Below are 22,605 nucleotides of genomic sequence, written 5' to 3' on the forward strand. Positions count from 1 at the left end.
AATAATAATAATAATAATGATATGTTCTATTGTTTCTCCAGATATCGTCATGATAAGCGATACAGAAAGGAACGAAGAAAAATGCTTAGAGCCAAAAAGAGGCAAGAACAGCTCGATTCTTTATGGGAGAACTTAGATCCTAGCAGGTAAGAAAATACGATTGCGAAATTTTACTTCTTTAATGTTTTTGTTAATTGCGACGACTCTACTCATATCAAACAAAAGACGACATTTTCTTCTTCTTCCTGCATATCTGCAAACCAACTGGGGTGTATATCGCAGAATTTGGTGTGCATTGAGCATGTGGATGTTTAGAGTGATACAGAAGTGATTCTGTCTTTGAACTGTTCAAGTTTTTGAGAGCTAACTACATCCGCAGGCAGGCTGTTCCAAATTCTAATCGTTGGTAGAAAAAGAAAACCACTGCTCATTGCATTACACTCTTGAGCGTGGAATTGGGAATATGTGATCGTGTCCTCTGGATTTTCCCCTTACTGTTGCTGGTCAACCTATCTATTGAACGGCAAAGCGTGGTTGCTTCAGCTTGCTTTCTTCGTTCTTCCCGAGTTACGTATGCAGTAGGTTTTTAAAAAATTTTAAATGAGCTATTTTATATACGTGCTCAAATCGCTTTACAAGGGGTCCCTGGCCCACAGGACAATTAACATTTAGGACGGGAAATGACCCCTGTTAGGCGATTTTACAATTTTTTTTCGGACAGAGACAACGCTATTAACGGCCTTGTACTCATTTTATCTCTGTGTACGATGAGAGAATGTGAGTAAAGAGCCTTCTCCAAGGACTCAACTATGTGCCGAGCAAAGCTCTAACCCAGGACTTTCCGATCCGAAAGCGAGTATCACACCACTAGACCACATAGCCGCACTATTCTGCAGTAATGTGAAGTAAAAAAATATTTTAAAAATAAATTTTGACCTAAAACCTAAGTACTTCTGTCAAGATGAGGTCATTTTAATCGATTGATGTTTCAACGACAAGTTATTTGGCCACTTTTAAAAAAAAAATGTTTTTTATTCCAGATTAAATTAAACGTTTTTTTGTAATAAGCCATTTGATATAAGATATTTCAATATGCATCAATCATAATAATATTATAATTGCACTATTCTTAAGTGCCTGTGTAGTATTTATTTTAAAAGTAGGAACACTCACATTATTCTATCGAGACGATCGCCTCGATGGGTTTCCATCTCTTCGTCGACAATAATAGGTCATTAGTGTACTTTCAAATGAGTTCGTTGTTGGTGCTTTTCTGTCCTTATGTTATTGTTCCGGTGTGTATGTTATTCATTGGCCAATGTTATGTAGTGGCATGTTGTAGTGTCTTCTCATTGTGTGTGTGTATGTGTGTATGTGTGTGTGTGTGTGTGTGTGTGCGTATGTATGTATGTGGTGTATACATGTGTTTATGATGTTGTAGTGTGGAAAATAATTGCGTGAAAAAATACGGGTGGGGGGGGGGGGGGGTAGTGGTAGATAAAAATAGTACTAGTGCTAATTAAATAAAATGTAATGTAACGAGGAAATCATAAGTGTTGCAGACCTCTACATAATTGAATTCTAATTATAGTCAGATTTTCAATTAGTGGCGCGTGTTTTTCTTCTTTTTCTCAGCTATCCCTCGATGCACCGCTGCAAATGTTTGTATGAGCCTCTGAATCAATTTGTCTTAATCAAAAAATATTTTTTCATTAATTGTAAAACAGTAGGGATGGATTTCGCTTATAACAGCTATATTGAAATCGATACAGGTAAGGATCGTAACTCATAGATGATTTACAATTATGATTTTTCCGCTTATCCATTTTGAAGGAATACGTTAAAATGGAAAGTTCGCTTAATTGAAACTTAAACGATATACATTCAGTAATCTGATTATGAAGGAACGAAAGGCAACCCTCAACTATCAGACACCTACATTTTATAACTATCATTACTGATGAATACAAATGAAAGCGAACACTACACACTTTCAACATTATTTTGCGAAATTTATAGAAATAGCTTGTGTTTATGCCAAAGAGGATTACATAAATTTAATGTAAACTGGTCAAAAGTAGAAATTCATCAATTTATGATACATTGTTTCCACAAATTTTAATATGTAAAGAGAGCAATAACAACTACAACATTAACACCAACAACAAAAAGACATACTGGACATCACATTCTAATGGCGAGGATGAGGAAAAGAAAAAAAAACGACTATGGAAAAATTTCGTGGCTTACTCTATCCAATGGAATGTAATTTTCCTCCAGTTTGCGAAGGTTGGAGCATCCAGTCTTCCCTTATAATATCATTTATTGCCTCGTCGATGAGAGTAAATCTGCTGTTCCTTTCCCTTTACTTGCGTCCAAATGAGCTCTATTGGATTGCGCTCACAATGATATTTGGGAAGTCGCGCAACCTCGTGTCAATTTCGTTGACTAGACAGTCTTCTTTTAAAACTGTTTCTGGTTTGTTTCTTTTCACGAGGAGTATAGTTGGGCCTTTGATAAATAGTCAGAATATGTAGTGCTGTCTGATTGAAGCCATGAAATCAAAAGTTTTTTTTTTTATAGGTGCCAAAGTTGGAGCATTGAGGTGATCATGGGCCACCGAATTGTAATGTAGTCCATTGCGACTGGGTGCTTCGAGGAAAGGCAGCAAACGGTTCTTTAGCCAGTCTTCAAAAACCTCTGCATTAACCCCAGAATAATAGTCTCTACCTTCCAGATGATGCAGAAAAGAATAAAAATGGTATGGCATTCTTCAAAGAGTACCCAGTATCTTCACCACCTGCAAGAACTCATGAGTCTTTTTCTACCTGAATTATCAGACGTCCATTCCTTTGTCGGATGTATGTTTACGTTCACCCAGTTCCATACATCTGTAGATGATATCCATATCAAAGTTGTCTTGGATCCTTTTCCTATCACGTCGTTCTACACTGGTGATCTCTCCGTCGTATTTCGATAATCATCCTCTCGGGGTTGGTTGTGAAATTCCAATTCTATACCCGTCCTCTTTAATGACTTATCGATAGATACAACAATATTTCTTTTCGCAGCTTTACGAGAGTGTAGTGTCGTATCGTAAAGTTTAAAAGCGCATGTTTTAAAAGCCTTTAAATGCTCTGTGAAACGTTCGTGCATATATACGATTTTACAAAGTTATATAAACAGCAATCGATGTTAATATGACAATATTGTGTATATTATAATCAGTATTTCAAATGATTTAAAACTAGTGATTTCATATCGGTAATTGCGACAGGGTGTTGATAATAAGCAATAAGTCACAAATTCAAAATTTAAGGCAAACTACATAAGTTGTAGGTTTATAGCAGTTAAAACGAATTGTTTTTATTCGGAAACAAGTATGACGTGAACTCATAATCACTAGCTGGAACTACGTATCAGCACAAGATATTTTGGAAAAATGATGATTCATCTCCTATTTTGTGATGCGTAACTTATTTACATTTTTTACAGTGTAAAATCTCGAATTTTATGACTGCGGGTTTAAAGTAATTTTTTTTTATAGGTCATAAAGAAGAAAACTTTTTTGATATGGCATCAACACGGTCCAAAATATAGATTCAGTTAAGACAAATTGATACAAAGGTTGACACAAATTCTACAACTTTTGATAGAGGGGCAGCTGAGAAAAACAAAGAAAACACGCGCCATTACTAAAAACTCTGACTATAATAGGGCGATTCTATGAGTGCAGGATCTGACAACCAGTGTGAAACGTTCGTGTGGGGTGGAGATTATTATATAAGTTTATTACATTTTTAAAAACATCAATTCTCCACCTTAATTACATTACAAATAATAATGATGATGATTATAATAATAATAATAATAATAATAATAATAATAATAATAATAATAATAATAATAATAATAATAATAATAATAATAATAATAGTAATAATAATAATAATAATAATAATAATAATAATAATAATAATAATAATAATAATAATAATAATAATAGGGCGGGGTGTATTTATCCCTTTGTGTTGTTCTGATCTTTTGTTTAAGTTGTTGTTTCTTTGGTTGTGTACGAGTATTTCCAATTTCTCTGTCAGGCACAGGTTACATTTGTAGGGAATGCTTTGCTTGACTACCTCCCAAGTTATAGTCGGTGTTTTGATAGTGTTTAACTGGAGATAAAGATTAAGGGAGTAAATCTGACTCATGAATGAACAACACATAACAAACGACGTTTCGGCCTTTGGCCTTTTTCAAGTAAACACAAAATACATATAAATATATATGTATATGTATATGTATATACATACATACATATATATATATATATATATATATATATATATATATATATATATATATATATATTAGATTGTCATAATAATATAGGTTAAAAATTGTTCATGTGTGTGTGCGTGTGTGTATGTGTGTGCATGTGTACGTGCAATGGAAAGGAGAGAGAGAGAGAGAGAGAGAGAGAGAGAGAGAGAGAGAGAGAGAGAGAGAGAGAATGAAAGTGGGAGAACGCTAGTGGAATGATGCGTTTCAAAGTTATATTTAAAATAAAGGAGAGAGATAAATTAGATAAGAAAATATAATAATTAAAAAACACAAAACAAACTACATTATTCTAAAATAAATAAAGAAATAATAAACTTTATTCAAGTCCCGTCCCGGTCCCGGTCCATGAATTAGAACCCTGGGGTCTAATTCATGGACTGGGACTATGACGATGGTCCGAGACTAAATCCGTAGTCTCGGACTAAAAGGCGTTGAAAAGTATTCATGAAGCCGGACTATGCAAAGTCTGAAACGAAACAAAATACTAAACGGGCGATATTTACACCCGCGATCGAGCTGGCATAAATAGCGTAGTCTGGGACTAAATTCCAAATTATATGTGCTTCTCGCTGGGGGAAGTAAGTGTACAGCGATCAGAACTAAGGCTACCCGACAGGTTTTGATTTGATTTTTTGTTTTATTTTGTTTTTGTTTTTTCTTTTCTTTTCTCGAAGATTCGGCAATCGCACATACACTCCTCATCTTGCCCATTCCAAACACTCCCCAGGGACTCCTTCCCCCATACTGTTTCATAGTAACTTCCTACTATTACTATTACAACTGCTGCTGCTGCTGCTAGTACTACTACTTCTACTACTACTACTACTACTACTACTACTACTACTACTACTACTACTACTACTACTACTACTATTACTTCTACTATTACATTTCTATTATGTCTTTTATCTTCCATTATTTTCTAGAAAGTGCACATCTCTCATTGGCCTTATCATTTCTATCATACCACGCTAACGATTCATTCACACTCTAACCATTGTTGTGTAAAGATAATGCAATTTATACTGCAATTCCTTTTATTTGTTTTCAACGTTTTTTTTTGTTTATTGTTGTGCTGACGATGGGTTTGTACCCGAAACGCCCATTGTCTGTATTGTTCCCATCCTATGCCTCTCCATCATCACTCTTTCGGTAGTATTTTTACGATCTCAGGCTTCAGGCAGCCCCCACCGATCAACTTATAACAGCGCTACACCGTGGATAAGCATCATTTAAGTACCATCGTGACTTATATTTACTAAAAAACATTTCACACACACACACACACAGACACACACACACACACACACACACACACATTATCTCAAACAATTTTTACACCCCTAAACTTGTCTCACACTATTTTTATTTTTATTATTTTTTTTTTTTATTTTTTTTATTTTGGGGGGGGGGGGGCGATCAAAACAAACACAAAGAAGTAATAGATATGATTTCTGTTTTAATTCATATGACGCATGCGCAGCTGGAAAATAAACACATTTCTATGACGTTTTGTGATACGTTTCGAGGAATCCCCAGTTAAAATAGATTGACCTCTGTAGTCTGAGACTTCGCACACGTAGTCCGAGACTTGATAGTCAGGGACAAAGTCTGGCTCCATGAATAGCTTACTTTTCGTAGTCTCGGACTTCCCAAAGTCTTGGACTACGAAGTCTCAGACTTTGCTATAGTCCGAGACTATCATAGTCCCGGTCCATCAATTAGAACCCAGAGAAAAGATTTATTAAATAAAACCGCAAAGCAACTCTTCAATGGAAACGTAATTTGCTCTATTCATTTTGAATCATCTGAATTCACAACAAACTTAAGAAAACGCTTAAAGCCATTGAAAGCTATACCAACTCTATTTGATATTTCAAATCCACCAAAACCATTAACACCATCATAATGTAACCCTAAAGACAAGATAGTTAAAACAAACACAAAACCTGTCAAAGTGCAACAAAAAATCAACATTGTTTCTAAGGCAGAAAACTTGAATTAAGACAAAGATAAAGTCTTTAAAAATGCAACTAGACTGTCAGAGAAACGAGTTAAACGACCCGGAGCAGCAAAATCACATTCCTACAATACATCACAAAGAGAAATATCTAACATAGAAAGGTTATCCGCTAAATATTTAATCAAGGAAGCACATGCTTTTTTTTCACAACAAGTAGACATGAGCGTGTCAAAAAGGAAGAGTATGGTATGGACGAGATAAGAGTTTTGCTTTTTTGCTGTACCATGCATCCCCTAAAGTCTATGAAATATCGCAAAAGGAATTCTTCCTCCCTTCAGTTGATCCGCTGAGGAGAATAATGAGAAAAATTGAAATATATCCTTGTTTCCCGTTTCAAATTTTAGACACATTCAAGGAAAACGTTTCTAACATGAAAGAAATCGACAGACTGTTTACTTATCTTTGATGAAATTTCTTTGAAAATGTCTTTAAATGTCTTAAACTTATAACGTAGAGAAAGATTACGTCGAGGAATTTGAACACTATTGTGACATTGGCATACCAGCAAGTGATAAACCATTTGGTAATATCCTCACCATTTCCACAATCAAGATGACGAATCTTAAGTTATTAATGTATAAAGCTATTTCAATTTTAAAAACTACTTAACGCAAAAGCTGTCATTTTTGGCCCAGCGTCCAATTACCTAGCCGTCTTTAGATCACTAAATATAACACATGAAAAACCCTTTTTTATTTTTGATAAGGAAAAAAATATTGTCATGTTTGACCCTCCGCGTGTCATAAAAATGTCAGAAACAGCTTAATGAAACATGATTTTTTCACTGAGGATGGGACAGCAAAATGGGACGTAATTAAGGAATTTAATGAAAGGGAGAGCAGAACATTTCCTCTAAGAATAGTACCCAAATTAAGTGATAAACATGTAAACCCCCCGCATTACCTTTTAGTAAGTTGCGTGTGCGTCTTGCAACACAAGTTCTTACTCATGGTGTTGCCAGCGAATCGCATTCTTTTGTAACGCAACATGTTTCCTCAAAGTCACATGAGTAGGGTCCCCGAGGCCCTTCGCGTTTTGGATTTGTGTAAAAGTTTAACATTCTTCATAAGCCAGATAAGCAGACACGAAATAACATTTTTGTCCCATTGGAACTTGAATCTGACCTTTCGGGGGTCACACAGATGTCAAACAAGGTGAAATTATAGTCAATTCATTTATTAAACTAATAACTCCCATAATATCAAGAATTTCATAACTCGCAAATTACAAAAAAATGTAAACAGGATTTAAATATATCACATGCAAACAAAATATTACATTCATACTACATTTCAAAGAGTTACTGTCCTTTATCTACGTCGTCCTTTCTTAAAAAAGCATATTTTTTTCCGGAATATCACAAAAACTGTGAAGAAGACTATAACTTGTAAAAAGAACAAATAGAAGCCCACACAAAGAACAACATTATTTCCGAATTGCACATAAATCTGATCACGGTTCACGGAGTTACCGCCCATTGAATTTTGTTACTATAAATAGAACTCGAACGGTAATAGGACATCTATAACACTTTAAGGACAAAAAAAAAACTTTGGTAATATGTTTTTAGTTTGTATACAAAGAATTTTAGCTCTATGTCAAAAATCATATGAGTTATTGCCCTTTGTTCACATTGAACAAAAAATACAAGTGTGTATTTGTGAAACAGTTGGAAATTTTTGGATAACACAATACTTTTAAAGACAAAAATATAAGCTACTGAATAAGTTAAACTTATTTGTAGATTACAACATAAATAGAAGGTATTCAATTATTTATCGCCCATTAAAATTTGTTACTGAAAATAATACTCGTAGCCGTTCTTCCCAGTACTGTACCAGTCTGTTGCATTTTTCACATGTAATCCCTGTTCAACCTTTGATATAATAGTCTAGCCATGATCTTTGAAGGCGGTCTCTTGGTCTCTTGTCTTCTACTTTTTCTTCCTCGGTGGTTATACAGATGGTGTTATACCGTATAGTGTGGCCAAAGGATTTCCATTTCCTGGTATTTATTGATATACAGAATTCCGGGTATTGGTTTAGAATATTTCAGACTGCCTCGTGGTCTTATTTTGTTTCCAGATTTTTCTACTAATGCGTCGAAAGCTTCACATTTCTATTTCAGGTAATAGCCTGTCCAGGTTTTTATTTAGCATCCATATTTTTAGCCGGGCATTGGCCAAGGGGATGACTAAAACATCGGTGTTTCCGGTCTGTATGCGGCCCAGTGATTTTGTTTGAAGGGCGTGTAAACTATTGGCCAATATGCGGGTATCTGCTTCTTCGTGATTGCATTGCCCCATCGGAATCCCATTACCTAAATGCTTTACAAAATCATCCTCTGTTATGTACAGGTCTTTCCCTTCTTTGAAATTCTCCATCGCAAGTCTGATGGACAGATAATTGAAGAGCTCTTTTTTGTTGTCCGCATTCATCAAAAACTGAAGCCAGTCTCCAAGAACTTTGACTAAACTTGTCACACGTTGCCGACTGAAATAACCGCGTTTTTCTCGAGTGATTTCTTTTATGGACATGGAAAATAACGATCCCAAACAACATCTACTCTTGATGCCCGATCCAATTCATGTAAATTTCGTGGTAAAAAAGACTTTTTAAAAATATTTTTCAAATGTTTATTCTTTGGTTGTTTTTCCTGACAACATATGAAGTAGATATCCGCCGTCCAATACGATGAAGTTCTAAATTCTTGGAAATATTGGCTCATCATCAAACGTTGTTGTCGTTGAATCCATCAGACATCTCAAGAGATCAAACGTGTGACATGCATGTAGCTTTCCTCCGGATGATCAAGCGGGTGGAAAGCTTGATAATTCATATTTTAAAATTCGTTTAGATCTCCACCCTGGCTGTCCAAAAGTAGAAATGTTTTCCCAAAAAGCTCTTCGTGTTGCTTGAGATGTCCTAATTTCAGTTTCACTGTTGTTGTTTTTTCTTGACTTTTGTTTCCTTGTAAAATTGTAGATTGTTTTTCTTGATTCACACACTTTATTGTCTAGGGATACAAGTTCGTTCAGCTGCTCTTCAAATGGATTGCCATTCATAAGGACAGCATCGATCAAATCCCTTACATGACGAAGGAATCTTCGCTGAGACGTACCACCCTCTTCATGATGTGGCAGTTCTTCGAGATCACAATGAATTCCTTCAAACTCTTCAACAGCTCTACAAAATTCTTAGCCAGCCACCATTCACCATTTGAGGATTTTCCGTCAGGCCAATGACTCCACCGACACCTTTGATTTTTTTATTCATCTGCTCATGTGCGTGATCTATAGGTATTGAAGAAAACCGGTGACCGCTTCTGTTAATAACAAATCGCCCCATTTGGAATTCTTCCCTGACTGCATTTGGTAGGTTTTCCAAATCTCGAATGAATACTGGAATCCATCTTACGGAGTTCTGATAATCTAATACAAAAGACAGATGTACTAACTCTTGAAGAGCATTAATCATTATGTTGAACTTTCGCTCACAGATAGCCCGAATGAACAGAAATATGTATCTCTGGTATTCCAGAACCAGTGACCAGAATGTGAAGGTGGGATATTTCTTCGACATTGTTGAAATCCATTCTTTATTTTCCATTGATGTTCCATTTTCAGCATATGCTTGTTTCCTCAATATGTCCTAGATGGCATTAGTGACTTGGCGTGCATATTTTGTTCTCATCACATTTGCCGCTTTGAGAAATGACGTTGCTGCTGCCAAAGAGTTGTCACTAATAGCCTGGCAATCGTACACATTGTAAGAGATTTTCCCAAACGGTGTATGGAAATTCTTTTACACAAATAAAAGTGTTTTTTCTGTTATTTAAATGTAGAAGACCTCAATTTGAACTTTCCTGGCCTCTGGATGACCTTTATTTTGTGGAATAGCAATTCTAATTCATCAAAATTTTCTCAAAGACATTAAACCTAGCAATTATGCAGATAAAGAAACTTTTGCACGAATGTTTAACAAGTGGGGGGATATTTTTACAAAAACATGAGTCCATTATAAAGGGGGGATTACTCAATCAAACATTGTTTTATATGCTTAAATCTTTACACCCTTTCCATTAATATCATAAAAGCAAACTATTCTTCAAGTAGTATTCACGAGTTATTTTATAAAGAATATATTTTGTGATCTACACTCAAACAAAGAGCCGTAACTCGTAAAAATTGAGAGGAATCTTCACAAAACTTTGTATTAAAATTGTTGAACACAAATGAACGTTTTTCTGTTCTTTAGGATGTTTTGAAATATAATAGTTTAAAAGTAATTACTTGTTTAATGTAGTTCACAGCAATTTGAACTTAAGTGACCTCTGGATAACCTTCAATTGGCCGAAATGAAATTCCAATCGACGAATTATGTTTCAAATTTATTTAACTTAGCAATCATGCGAAAAAATAGACTTTTGCATTGATGTGAAACAATTCCATTTCTATCCCCCCCCCCACCCCCCCACAAGGGCATGACCCCTTTTAAAATCAAATGGCAATTACTCAATCAAACATTGTTTATTTTACTTGTAACTTTACATGCTTGTCACTAACATCATAAGAAGCAACATTTATTCTTTGAGTTGTATACAATAAAGCGCGTTTAACAAGTTACTTTAAAAAGATTAATCCGTTGATTCATAAAAAATATTCAAATCAAGGGCTATAACTCGTACCTGTTGAAAGGGATTTCTCCAAATCTGTATATGGATATTGTTTATTACATATGAGAGTATTTTTATTCTTAGAGATGTTTTAAAATATCAATAGTTTACAACTAATTAAATGTGAAAGTACTTGACCTCACTTTAAAGTTTACTGACCTATGGATGACCTTCAAGTGGTCGAATCAAATAATTTTCTAAGATATTAAGCTTACCAACTGTGAAGAAAACCAAACTTTTACACGAAAGTGAAAGGCGAGGAGTTTTTTTCACTAGGCGGTGCCTCTACTATAAAAATTGTTTGAGAATGTGTGTGTGTGTGTGTGTGTGTGTGTGTAATATTTTCAGTAAATATAAGTAACGATGACACTTAAATGATGCTTATCCACGGTGTAGCGTTGTCTAAGTAGAGAGCGGTTGGGGCTGCCTGAAGCCTGGGATCGTGAAATACTAACGAAAGACTGATGATGGCGAGGCATCTGATGGGAACAATACAGACAATGGGCGTTTCGGGTACAAACCCTTCGTCAGCACAATAATAAACAATAAACGTTGAAAACAAAGAAATTTAAATGCAATATAAATTGTGTCGTCTGTACTCAATGATGTTTGGAGTGTGAATGAATAGTTAGCATGGCGAGGATCCCAATGGTGTGATAGAAATGATAAGGCCAGTGAGAGACGTGAACTTCCTAGAAAATAATGTACGATAAAATTATTATTATTATTATTATTATTATTATTATTATTATTATTATTATTATTATTATTATTAGTAGTAGTAGTAGTAGTAGTAGTAGTAGTAGTAGTAGTAGTAGTAGTAGTAGTGTAGTGGTAGTAGTGTAGTAGTAGTAGTAGTAGTAGTAGTTAGTAGTAGTAGTAGTATAGTAGTAGTAGTTGTTGTTGTTGTAGTAGCAGCAGCAGCAGCAGTAGTAGTAGTAGTAGTAGTAGTAGTAGTAGTAGTAGTAATAGTAGTATAGTAGTGGTAGTAGTAGTAGTAGTAGTAGTAGTAGTAGTAGTAGTAGTAGTAGTAGTAGTAGTAGTAGTAGTAGTAGTAGTAGTAGTTATAATAGTAATAGTAGGAATTTACTATAAAAGTATGGGGGAAGGAGTCTCAGGGAGTGTTTGGGATTGAATTAGGAGTGCGTGTGCGGCTGTTGAATCTTCGAGAAAAGAGAAGAAAGACAAAATTAAACAAACAAACAAACAAAACAACAACAAAAAATTAAATAAAAAACAAAAACAAAATCAAAAACGATCGGATAGCCTTGTTCTAAGCGCTGTACACTTACTACCCCCAGCGAGAAGCACATATTATTTTGATATTCAGTCCCAGTTTACGCTATTTTACGCCTGCTCGATCGCCGGTGTAAATTTCTATCGTTTAGTCCTTCGTTTAGTCCCAGACTTTGCATAGTCCGGTTTCATGAATATCTTACAAGGCATTTTAGTCCGAGACTACGGATTTAGTCTCGGGGTATCGTCATAGTCCGGGTCCATGAATCAAACCCCAGAATTTTCTACGGTTCTATAGCTATCTGTATCGCCATCACAGATAAATCGGGTGTATTGCAAACGATGCTTTCCCGCAGATCGTGAAAAAAATTATATTGCGTGCGACAGCGGGCTCTATGGAACCGAAATGCGTCTACAATACTTTTCATGCTTTATTCTCTATGTTACAAACTCCTCCCCATCCTTAGCTTTCCACCAATCGCACGACTTACATACCTTTGATTTGACACCAGTGTCGAGTACTTTCCCTGCCACACAATCTATTGCCGTTACTTGCCCACACTTTGCACTGACACGTCAATGTCCTTCGTCCCCCCCCCCCCCCCACTCTTCGTCGCCCTTTTATGACATTTGAAACTCAATATCACCCGCCTTACAACAACTTTCAGCCTGAGACTTCACAACAGCCTTGTTAATAGTCTTTTTTATTTTCTTAAAACTAGGCTTCTGAACATCGTACCACAATGTCCTTGAAGTCCCCTATGCCCACCACCCACGCATCGAGAGGTGTTCTACGATTCAGAAATGAATAGTAAGGCTACCTGGGTCATTTACATTGATAAGAATATCAGATGAAAATGGAGCTAACTGCTTAGAGTGGCTAGTTTTGGTACCACAATCAAAGCCAAACATACTTCCTAACCCACGCCGCTCAGTTTCTTTCAGTTCAACGGTACTATGACACCCATTACACACAAGTCTTGAAGACATTTGTTCTTTTAAAATGCTTATATCAATTATTCTAAACCCACTCTCACTTTTGTGTTCATCTACAACTCTATATAACATGTTATCATCAGAATCTGACTCTGATAGCTCATCCATCACATCATGCACATTGCACAATTTTACTTCACTTCGAGAATTGGGCCTGGCAGGCTTATTTTCTAAACACACTTGATTGACTATGTAACTCTCATTAGCACTTTCCAAAACAGCTCCATCACTCTGATCAACTACGCCTTGAAATTCTGTCTTTGTTTACAAAAGACAAAAATAGAACTGACACAAAAGATGACCGCTCATTGTATTTTCATAAGAGCGAACAATCAACCCTAACCTCAAAACGAAAGTCAAAATTCTAATTTTTTTCTCTTGCCAATCACTAGACAATGTGTGAAAAATTATTGAATAACTAAAAAACTACTGGATGGATTTTTAAAATTCAAAAAGTATCAGATAATTAAATTAATTATCCATAAAATTAAAGTACTATTATCATGTAATTCGTCATTCGCATTTTTTCACTTTTTTTCTGGTGACCCTGCTCCCCGTAACGGAGAAGGTTTTGTAAAAGACAGACAAGAGCCTTGAAAAACATCGGCACGAGAGCTATTTGCTCTGATATTTAAAATTATATAAAACCAATCTGATGAAGAATGTCGAAAAAAATGAACCCACGCGCAACTATTATAGAAAGAAAGTTAACCAAACGCATGATTGCCGCCTGATTTTAAAGCAAGATTAAACAGGTAAAACGAGATAAAAGGAAAAAGACAGGCCAACTGCAACACAAAATGGAGTATAAATCAAAAGAAATTCTGCTACGACATGTCTGTAACGACACGAAAAAGTCTTTTTATAATGAAAAACTTGGAAATGGCACCATCTTTAGGCAAATTTTTCAGACCAGAAATTATGAATTGCTTGGAAATAAAAAAAATCAGACACGATCCCCTCATTTTTGGAAAAGAAGCAACTCCCACAAACCTTCCTTGAACTTTTTGAAAATAAGATAAAATCAATCAGAAGTATCTTCCCAGTACAGGATAACGCTTTTTCTCGAGACGACACTGAAAATGACTATAATAGCGTCCGTTTGGTTCATACAGTTTAAACCAGTGTCTGATAAAGAAATCATTAAAATTATTTCAGAATCTTCTTCAAAAACATGTGAGCTCGACACTAATCCCACAGTCCTCCTAAAAATACCTGAACGAGCTCTTGCTATCAATAACCTAAATCCTAAACCAATCCTTTTGTTTCTTGGTATGGTAGGAATTGTTTAGACTTCAATGTAGGTAAAACAAAAGAATTAGTTATAGACTTTAGAAAATCAAAAACCATGCATCATCCACTAAAAGTCAAAGATCAAGTACTAGAGCAAGTTTCAGAATACAACTATTTAGGAGTAGACGTAGACTATAATCTGAAATTCACACAACATACAAAACAAATTAAATTTAAATTAACAAACGTATACATTTCTCTCTAAACTTGCTACTTTTAAAATAAATTCAAGCCTATGCACATTGTTTTATAGATCAGTCATTGAAATTGTGTTGTATTTTTGTATATCAGTCTGGAGGTGGGGGACAATAAGATGGCCGATAAAATGCTCTTAAAACGAACTATTAAAAGTGCATCAAAATATACTAGTAGAATAGACAATTTTGACATTTTACTTGAAAGTTGATGTCTCCGAACATTTAACAAAATTAAAAATTGTAAGACACATCCCCTCAATAAACACATCACAGCATCTATTCGAAGTGACATCAAAACCAAAAGCGAAAACCGTGTACGTTCCTTTCTCCCTACACTTCTTCTTCTTCTTCTAGGTTCCATGCCTGGTCCAGGCTTCGGATACTGCATGAATTATCTCTCTCCATTCCTCCCTGTCTCTTGCTTTTTCAAACAGCTCTTGGATTGTTAGGTTGGTGAAGCCCTTCAGTTGGTCTATGAGTGTTTTTCTTTGTCTCCCCGGGCGCGTTTACCAGGTATTTTTCCACAACTTGCCAGGTATTCATTCTTATCTTTCCTTACTATGTGTCCGAAAAAGGATAGTTGTCGATCCACTATTAAGGGCATTAGTTTCCTTTGTTGGTATGTTTGTTTTAGCACTTCTTCGTTCGTTTTGTGTGCGGTATACGATATTCTCTGCATCCTTCTCAAGCACGACATTTCAAAAGCTTCAATGTTCTTTTGTGTTTCTGCATTTGTAGTCCAGCTTTCGCATCCGTAGAACAAGATTGGCCACACGTAGCACTTCAAGACTCGGAATCTAATCCCGAACGACATTTGTTTGTTTTTCAAAATGTTTCCCAGGTCCATGAAGGCTTTTTTGGCTTGAGTTATTCTTGCTCGTATGTCTCGGTTACATCTTCCATCTGTTGTCACTATTGAACCTAGGTATTTAAAACTTTCTACGTTGGTAAGCTGCTCGCCGTGAATCGTTATATTGCAGGTGTTGTTGTTTTCGGGGTTTTTCTGTATTACCATGCATTCTGTTTTGGTGATATTCACTTCCATTCCCTTGGCTTCACTATCTACTACCACTTTGTCAACAATCTTTTGAAGTTGGATTTCTGATGTTGCAATGAGTACCGTATCGTCTGCGTATCTTATATTATTTATGTTGTGACCTCCTACTTTTATTCCCTCCATATTATTTATGCCCCTCATGATTGTTTCTTGGTATAGATTAAACAGATCTGGTGAGGCAACACACCCTTGACGGACTCCTTTCTTAATAGGAATGGAATTTCCTGTAGAGTTTCCGATTTTGATAGATGCCTGCTGGGTGTAGTATAATGTTTGCATGAGTCTGAGGTCTTTCTCATCAGCGCCAATGGAGTGCAGTTGTTTTAGTATTTCTTCGTGGCGTACTCTATCAAAAGCTTTTTTGTAGTCGACAAAACAGAGGTATAGTGGGGTCTGAACCTGTATAGCTCTTTCACTTAAAACACGGAGGAGGTATATTGCGTTCCTTGTCCCTCTGTCAGGTTGGAATCCATATTGTTCTTCTGCGATTTCGGGGTTAATCTTATTCCTTAGCCTGTTGATAATTATACGCAACAGTATTTTGTTGATGTGACTTATTAAACTTATAGTTCTAAAATTTTCGCATCTGACTGCACCTGCTTTCTTTGGTATTGCTATGAAAATAGAGTTACAGAGATCTTCTGGAATTTTCCCAGTATTGTATATATTGTTGAATAATATGTGAAGTTCATCAATTGCTAGATCTCCTAGGATTTTTAATACCTCTACAGATATTTCATCAGGGCCTGTTGCTTTACCATCCTTCATTCGTTCCATGGCATGTTCAATTTCACTTTTGGTGATGTTTGGTCCGCTTAATGGTTCTTTGAATTTCAGTGGTGGTTCATTTCTATTTGGATCATTGTACAGTTCGCCTATGTATTCTACCCATCGGCTTTCTATATGTTGTTCTTCAAATAGCAGTTCCCCTTGTTTGTTTTGGATACAACTTCCTGCTGCTTTGCTTTTCCTTTTCCCTGATAGTTCTTTTATTCTTTGGTGAGCTTGTTGGGGGTTGGGTTTGTATTCTCTTTCGATTTCGCAGCATTTCCAGTCTAGATAGTTCTCGTGTGCCTCGATGCATTTGGATTTAATGTGGTTGTTCAATGTTGTTCCCTACACTAGAGGTGCCTAAATGAGTCAGTAAAGTGGAGAGAAAGATAAAGTGAGTAAATGTGACTCATATATAAGGGAACAACACAAAACAAACAAAGTTTCGGCCCTTAGCCTTCGCCAGGAAACTAAAAAGCACAAATATGAAAGGTTACAAAATATTACATTTTGTCAAATGTGGAAACAATGTAAATATATGGAGAGGGTGTTAGGTGTGGATGCAAGAAGAGGCACAAGAGAAGGAAGAGGGGGGTAAATGGGGGAGAGAGGGGGTGGGGAGATAAATAGAGAGAGAATGGGAGAGGATATGTATGTGTTTGTGTGTGTATGGGTGTGTGTGTATAGTAAGAGTAAGTTCAAAGAAGTCTTTACAATGGGGATGGGAGTGAGGGAGGGATAGATCGGGTGGTTTGTATACTATACCAAATATATAAACGGACAAAATGAAAGGGAGAGAGAGAGAGAGATAGAGAGAGAGAGAGAGAGAGAGAGGGGGGAGAGAGAGAGTAAGTTGTTGTAAGTGGTCCGTAGAAGGAGTTAATGTGTAGGTATATATTTGGGTAGAGATGAAGATGGAGGGAAAGGTGAGAGTGAATATTTGTAATTTTAACGTAATTTGAAGAGTATTAATATAGGGACGAAGAGGTGTTTAGTTATAATAAAATTAGGAAGAAAGGGAAACGAAATGAATTTGAAATTAACACTTATCGAATGAATGGTAATGGAATCCTGTCTCCGCAAGATTTAAAGAAAAAACACAAATAATTAGGGCTTATGCAACCCGAAGGAAGTAACTAAAGCTGCTGGTGTTGGAGATGGTCAAGTAGGGATGGGACGGTGAGAATGAGAGGTGCGATGGACAAATGAGCAAGTTGGAGGGGCGTCCAGGCCTGTCCTAGAGTCTGTAGGTGGATTGAGAGATGGATAGAAAGATGGGGATGGATTAATTTAGGAAAGAAGAGTGAATTAGGGAAATGAGGGATATGGAGAGAGGAGGGAGTAGGAGGGAGGGTTCTAAGAGTGCATTGGAGAAGGGTGACTATCAGTCAGACTAGCAGTGGGCGACTGTCACGTCTATGTAGGAGGTTGGCAAGGGAAGAGATAGGTATAGATAGAAGTCAAATAGACAGCGTCGGTGCCAATTTATTCCATTTTATTGATGGTTAAAATTTTCCTGACACTTTGACTGATAGTAATCGAATGTTCTAAGTTTAAAGAATAGGTAATAGTGGAGTGGTAGAGTATTGGCACGTTGTATAGCGATAGATAGGTTCAGAAGGTAAGTATTATTCCTCTTAATATTTGGTTGTGTCTACTTACTGCCAGGCGAAAACACAATATTAATTATCACTCCTACACATTAATATAATTGCATTAATTAATAGTAACACAATGTCAATTTTTCACTGACCCTTGTCCACACAGGTTTCTCGCTATGTGGGAGTTTTCGAGTTGACTATAGAGCAGTGAGCTCTAAGTAGATGAAGTGGAGAGAGACCTTTATCTAACCCCCAACGGGGGTTAGATAAGGTTTTCGACGTGAGTTGGAGAATCTCAAAGAACCAATAATATTTCAGGATTTTGGTAGGCCTGTTATTATTATTGGTTGTTGTCTGTAGACCTATCGTGTTCTGGGTGTCGTAACAGTAGCGTCCGTGCGCTTAGAAAGTTTCACTTCGAGTGACATCTCGCACATGCTAACATACAGGTGAGAATTGAGGTCTAAATGCAGGTGAGACCCCAGATGGCCCTGCTTTTATTGTCCCAGGGCTAGAACGATTAACACATTTGCTACGCTACAATAGCCGTTGCATTGTCACGCGATAGTTTGTGTCGAGTTGTGTGACGTGATGTATTTACAATCGTGGGAAAGTTGAGGCGATAGAAATGTATCATTACAGTGAATATAGATTTTTTTTTAATTAATTAATAAACAAATAAATGAAAAGATAAATAAATCATGATCGTAATGATGATAATAATGAGAAATTGGTAATAATGAAGTTATATTGATAAAAAGGTCATTATTGCTGTCACCACCGTGAACAATACTCATATGATTAGAAAACGGAAAATGAAAATATAATAATCGTAGCAGTAATAAAATTATGACTGAATAAAGTCATTGATTTAATAATGATAATAATGATAATGCTAATAATGATAATGATGATAATAATAGTAATGATAGTAATAATAATTATAATGATAATAATGATAACAATAATATTAATAATAATAATAATAATAATAATAATAATAATAATATAATAATAATAATAATAAAAACAACAACACCAACAACAATAACAATAAATAATAATAATAATAATAATAATAATAATAATAATAATAATAATAATAATAATAATAATAATAATAATAAAAATAATAATGATACTATTACTACTACTACTACTACTACTACTATACTACTACTACTACTACTACTACTACAACAACTACTACTACTACTACTACTACTACTACTATACTACTATACTACTATACTACTACTACTACTACTACTACTACTACTACTACTACTACTACTACTACTACTACTACTACTACTACTACTACTACTACTACTACTACTACTACTACTACTACTACACTACTACTACTACTAATACTACTACTACTCCTATACTACTACTACTACTACTACTACTACTACTACTACTACTACTACTACTACTACTACTACTACTACTACTACTACTACTACTATGAATAAAAATAATAACTATAATAATAATAATAATAATAATAATAATAATAATAATAATAATAATAATAATAATGATAATAATAATATAATAATAATAATAATAATAATTTATTATATATTATTATTATTATTATTATTATTATTATTATTATTATTATTATTTTATTATTATTATTATTATTATTATTATTATTATTATTATTATTATTATTATTATTATTATTATTATTATTATTATTATATTATTATTATTATTATTTATTATTATTATTATTATTATTATTATTATTATTATAAGCGTAATAATGTAAAGGTGATGATAGATCAGATCGAAAGATGGTAAAATGTAGAGTATATATAAAAAACGATTAAAATAGATAAATGCATAAATAAATCAATGAAGCAATAGATGAATACGATAATAAATAAATAAAAATAGATAAGAATAAGAGTAAATACTTAAATACAATAGAATGCATAGATAATGTTACAATCACATAAAAATATAAAAATAAATCTTAATTACAATTAGAAATAATAATTAATAATAATATAATAATAATAATAATAATAATAATAATAATAATAATAATAATAATATAATAATAATATAATAATATAATATAATAATAATAATAATAATAATATAATAATAATAATAATAATAATAATAATAATAGTAATAATAATAATAAACTTATTGCTAATAATAATAATAATAATGATAATAATAATAATAATAATAATAATAATAATAATAATAATAATAATAATAATAATAATAATATAATTATTATTATTATTATTATTATTATTATATTATTATTATTATTATTATTATTATTATTATTATTATTATTATTATTATTATTATTATTATTATTATTATTATTATTGTTATTATTATTATTATTATTATTATTATTATTATTATTATTATTATTATTATTATAATGATAATTAATATAATAATAATAATAATCAAAATAATAATAATAATAATAATAATAATAATAATAAAATAATAATAATAATAATAATAATAATAATAATAATAATATTAATAATATTAATAATAATAATAATAATAGTAATAAAAATAATATAATAATATTAATAATAATAATAATAATAATAATAATAATAATAAAATAATAATAATAATAATATTAAATAATAATAATAATAATTAATAATAATAATAATAATAATAATAATAATAATAATAATAATAATAATAATAATAATAATTGTAACGAAAACAAATATTAGGGGGAATTAGGCTTAAACCTTGCAAATTCGGGTTGAAAGCATTAAAATTTGCATACAGGTTGCTAAGACCGATAGAAAAAAAATCTGATATAGAACACTGGCAATCAATCATAAGTTCTCGGTTTCGGGACTTAGATTTGACCTATTACAGCTATATTAAACAAGGGAAATAACTGCGTAAAATATTTTTTTCTTCATATTCATTGTATCAAGGAAAACTAGGTAAAAACCGTGCTCATTGGGGTTGAAATCCTGAAAATTGGTATATAGGTAGTTAAGGCCCGTATAAATAAAGAATCACTCTGGCAATTTATCATAACAGTGCATTTTTAGCCCTTTTATTTTTTTCCTATATACCATTACTTATCCGAGGAAATAACCACGATAATACAATGTGCGTTCTAAAACTTTAAATACACTGGTAACAATTTTAGGTAGCTAACTGATGCTTAGTAGATAACAGAGGGAGAGAGGGGGGGGAGGAAGTGAGTAGAGAGACGGAGAGAGAGAGTGGGCGAGAGCGAAAGAGAGAGAGAGAGAGAGAGAGTGTGTGTGTGTGTGTGTGAGTGTGTGTGTGAGAGAGAGAGAGAGAGAGAGAGAGAGAGAGAGAGAGAGAGAGAGAGAGAGAGAGAGAGATAGAGAATTTTACTAATTACTGTACTGACCTAACACACACCGCATCTACACAAGTCCGTGTAAGTCAATCGGACCTTAAACAGTTGCATCGGGTGCCGATACATTCTCTCTTACATGAACACTTGATGAGTTTTGGGGACACTTTTGACAATTCTGGAAATAAGCTCCACGGTGGTTCATGTCGATCGTCACATTTGTTGCAGGGTTCTCTTCTATAAAAGATATAATGTTAGCAAAAGCTCGACTTCTTTCAAGAACTGTGATATCATTATTATCATCAGCAGTGACTTCTTTTAAAGCTTTTTTTTTTTTAAGTATCGTGCATGGCACATTTTATAGTAGTGTGCCTCCTGGGCGACTAAATCTCATCCGGCAATAAATGACGAAATTTCAGAATCTTTGTTGGATAACGCTATTTCACGAATATTTTCTTCCATGTCTGTTGTTATTACAGAATGGAGTACTCCCGTTTCCATGTTTTTACAAAAAAGCACGTTTGTTTATTATAGCCAATCTCTAAATTTGAACTTTTTCTCATTATTCTCGTGGGTGGCGAAATAAATTCTATCTCACTCGGTGACTCATCCAAGTCAAATAACGAAGTTTGGAATTCTTGTGGAGCATTTCTTTTAGATTTCTTTAATCGCCTAATTTTTTTGGCATTAAATTTACACGACAATATTCATGCCTCTTAGCATCATTTTGTTTTAAGCTTTCAATAATCTCATTTCTTTCTGATGAATTTGAAAAAATTAGATACATCCACCTGGTTTTCATCACAAACAAAGAATTGAATCGTGTTAAATCTTCATAGTTTCATAGCCTTGTCATTGTCATACTTCCTCGACTTGGAGGAACATTCTAAACTGTCTGTATTATCTTGTTGGCATATCAAACAGTTGTCCCAGTCTCTGGGAGCAGTTCTTTTTGCCATGGTATGTGTATCTGAAATCATGCAAACGCATTCCTTTATTAGGCATATGCAATATTCTTTCATCTCTCTCTCTCTCTCTCTCTCTCTCTCTCTCTC

At 34.0% G+C, this 22,605-nt stretch overlaps 2 protein-coding genes across 5 annotated transcripts in view; one reads left to right on the plus strand and one right to left on the minus strand.

Moving 5' to 3' along the window:
• The window catches only part of LOC144979035 (uncharacterized), a 28,775-nt gene extending 27,546 nt beyond the window's left edge, over positions 1–1,229 (minus strand). For both annotated transcript variants that reach the window (XR_013646637.1, XM_078925657.1), the window contains exon 1: positions 1,174–1,229. The gene's annotated coding sequence lies outside the window, so the exon portion shown is untranslated. The remainder of the gene's footprint in view (positions 1–1,173) is intronic.
• The window catches only part of LOC144979021 (metalloprotease TIKI1-like), a 316,998-nt gene that overhangs the window by 237,781 nt on the left and 56,612 nt on the right, over positions 1–22,605 (plus strand). For all 3 annotated transcript variants that reach the window (XM_078925638.1, XM_078925643.1, XM_078925646.1), the window contains one exon: positions 42–146. In XM_078925638.1, the coding sequence (XP_078781764.1) occupies positions 42–146 (105 nt within the window). The remainder of the gene's footprint in view (positions 1–41; positions 147–22,605) is intronic.

Source organism: Berghia stephanieae, chromosome 1 (genome assembly GCF_034508935.2).
Source record: "Berghia stephanieae isolate SIO BIC M18660-M18661 chromosome 1, UCSD_Bste_1.3, whole genome shotgun sequence".
NCBI classification, from domain to species: Eukaryota; Metazoa; Mollusca; class Gastropoda; order Nudibranchia; family Aeolidiidae; genus Berghia; species Berghia stephanieae.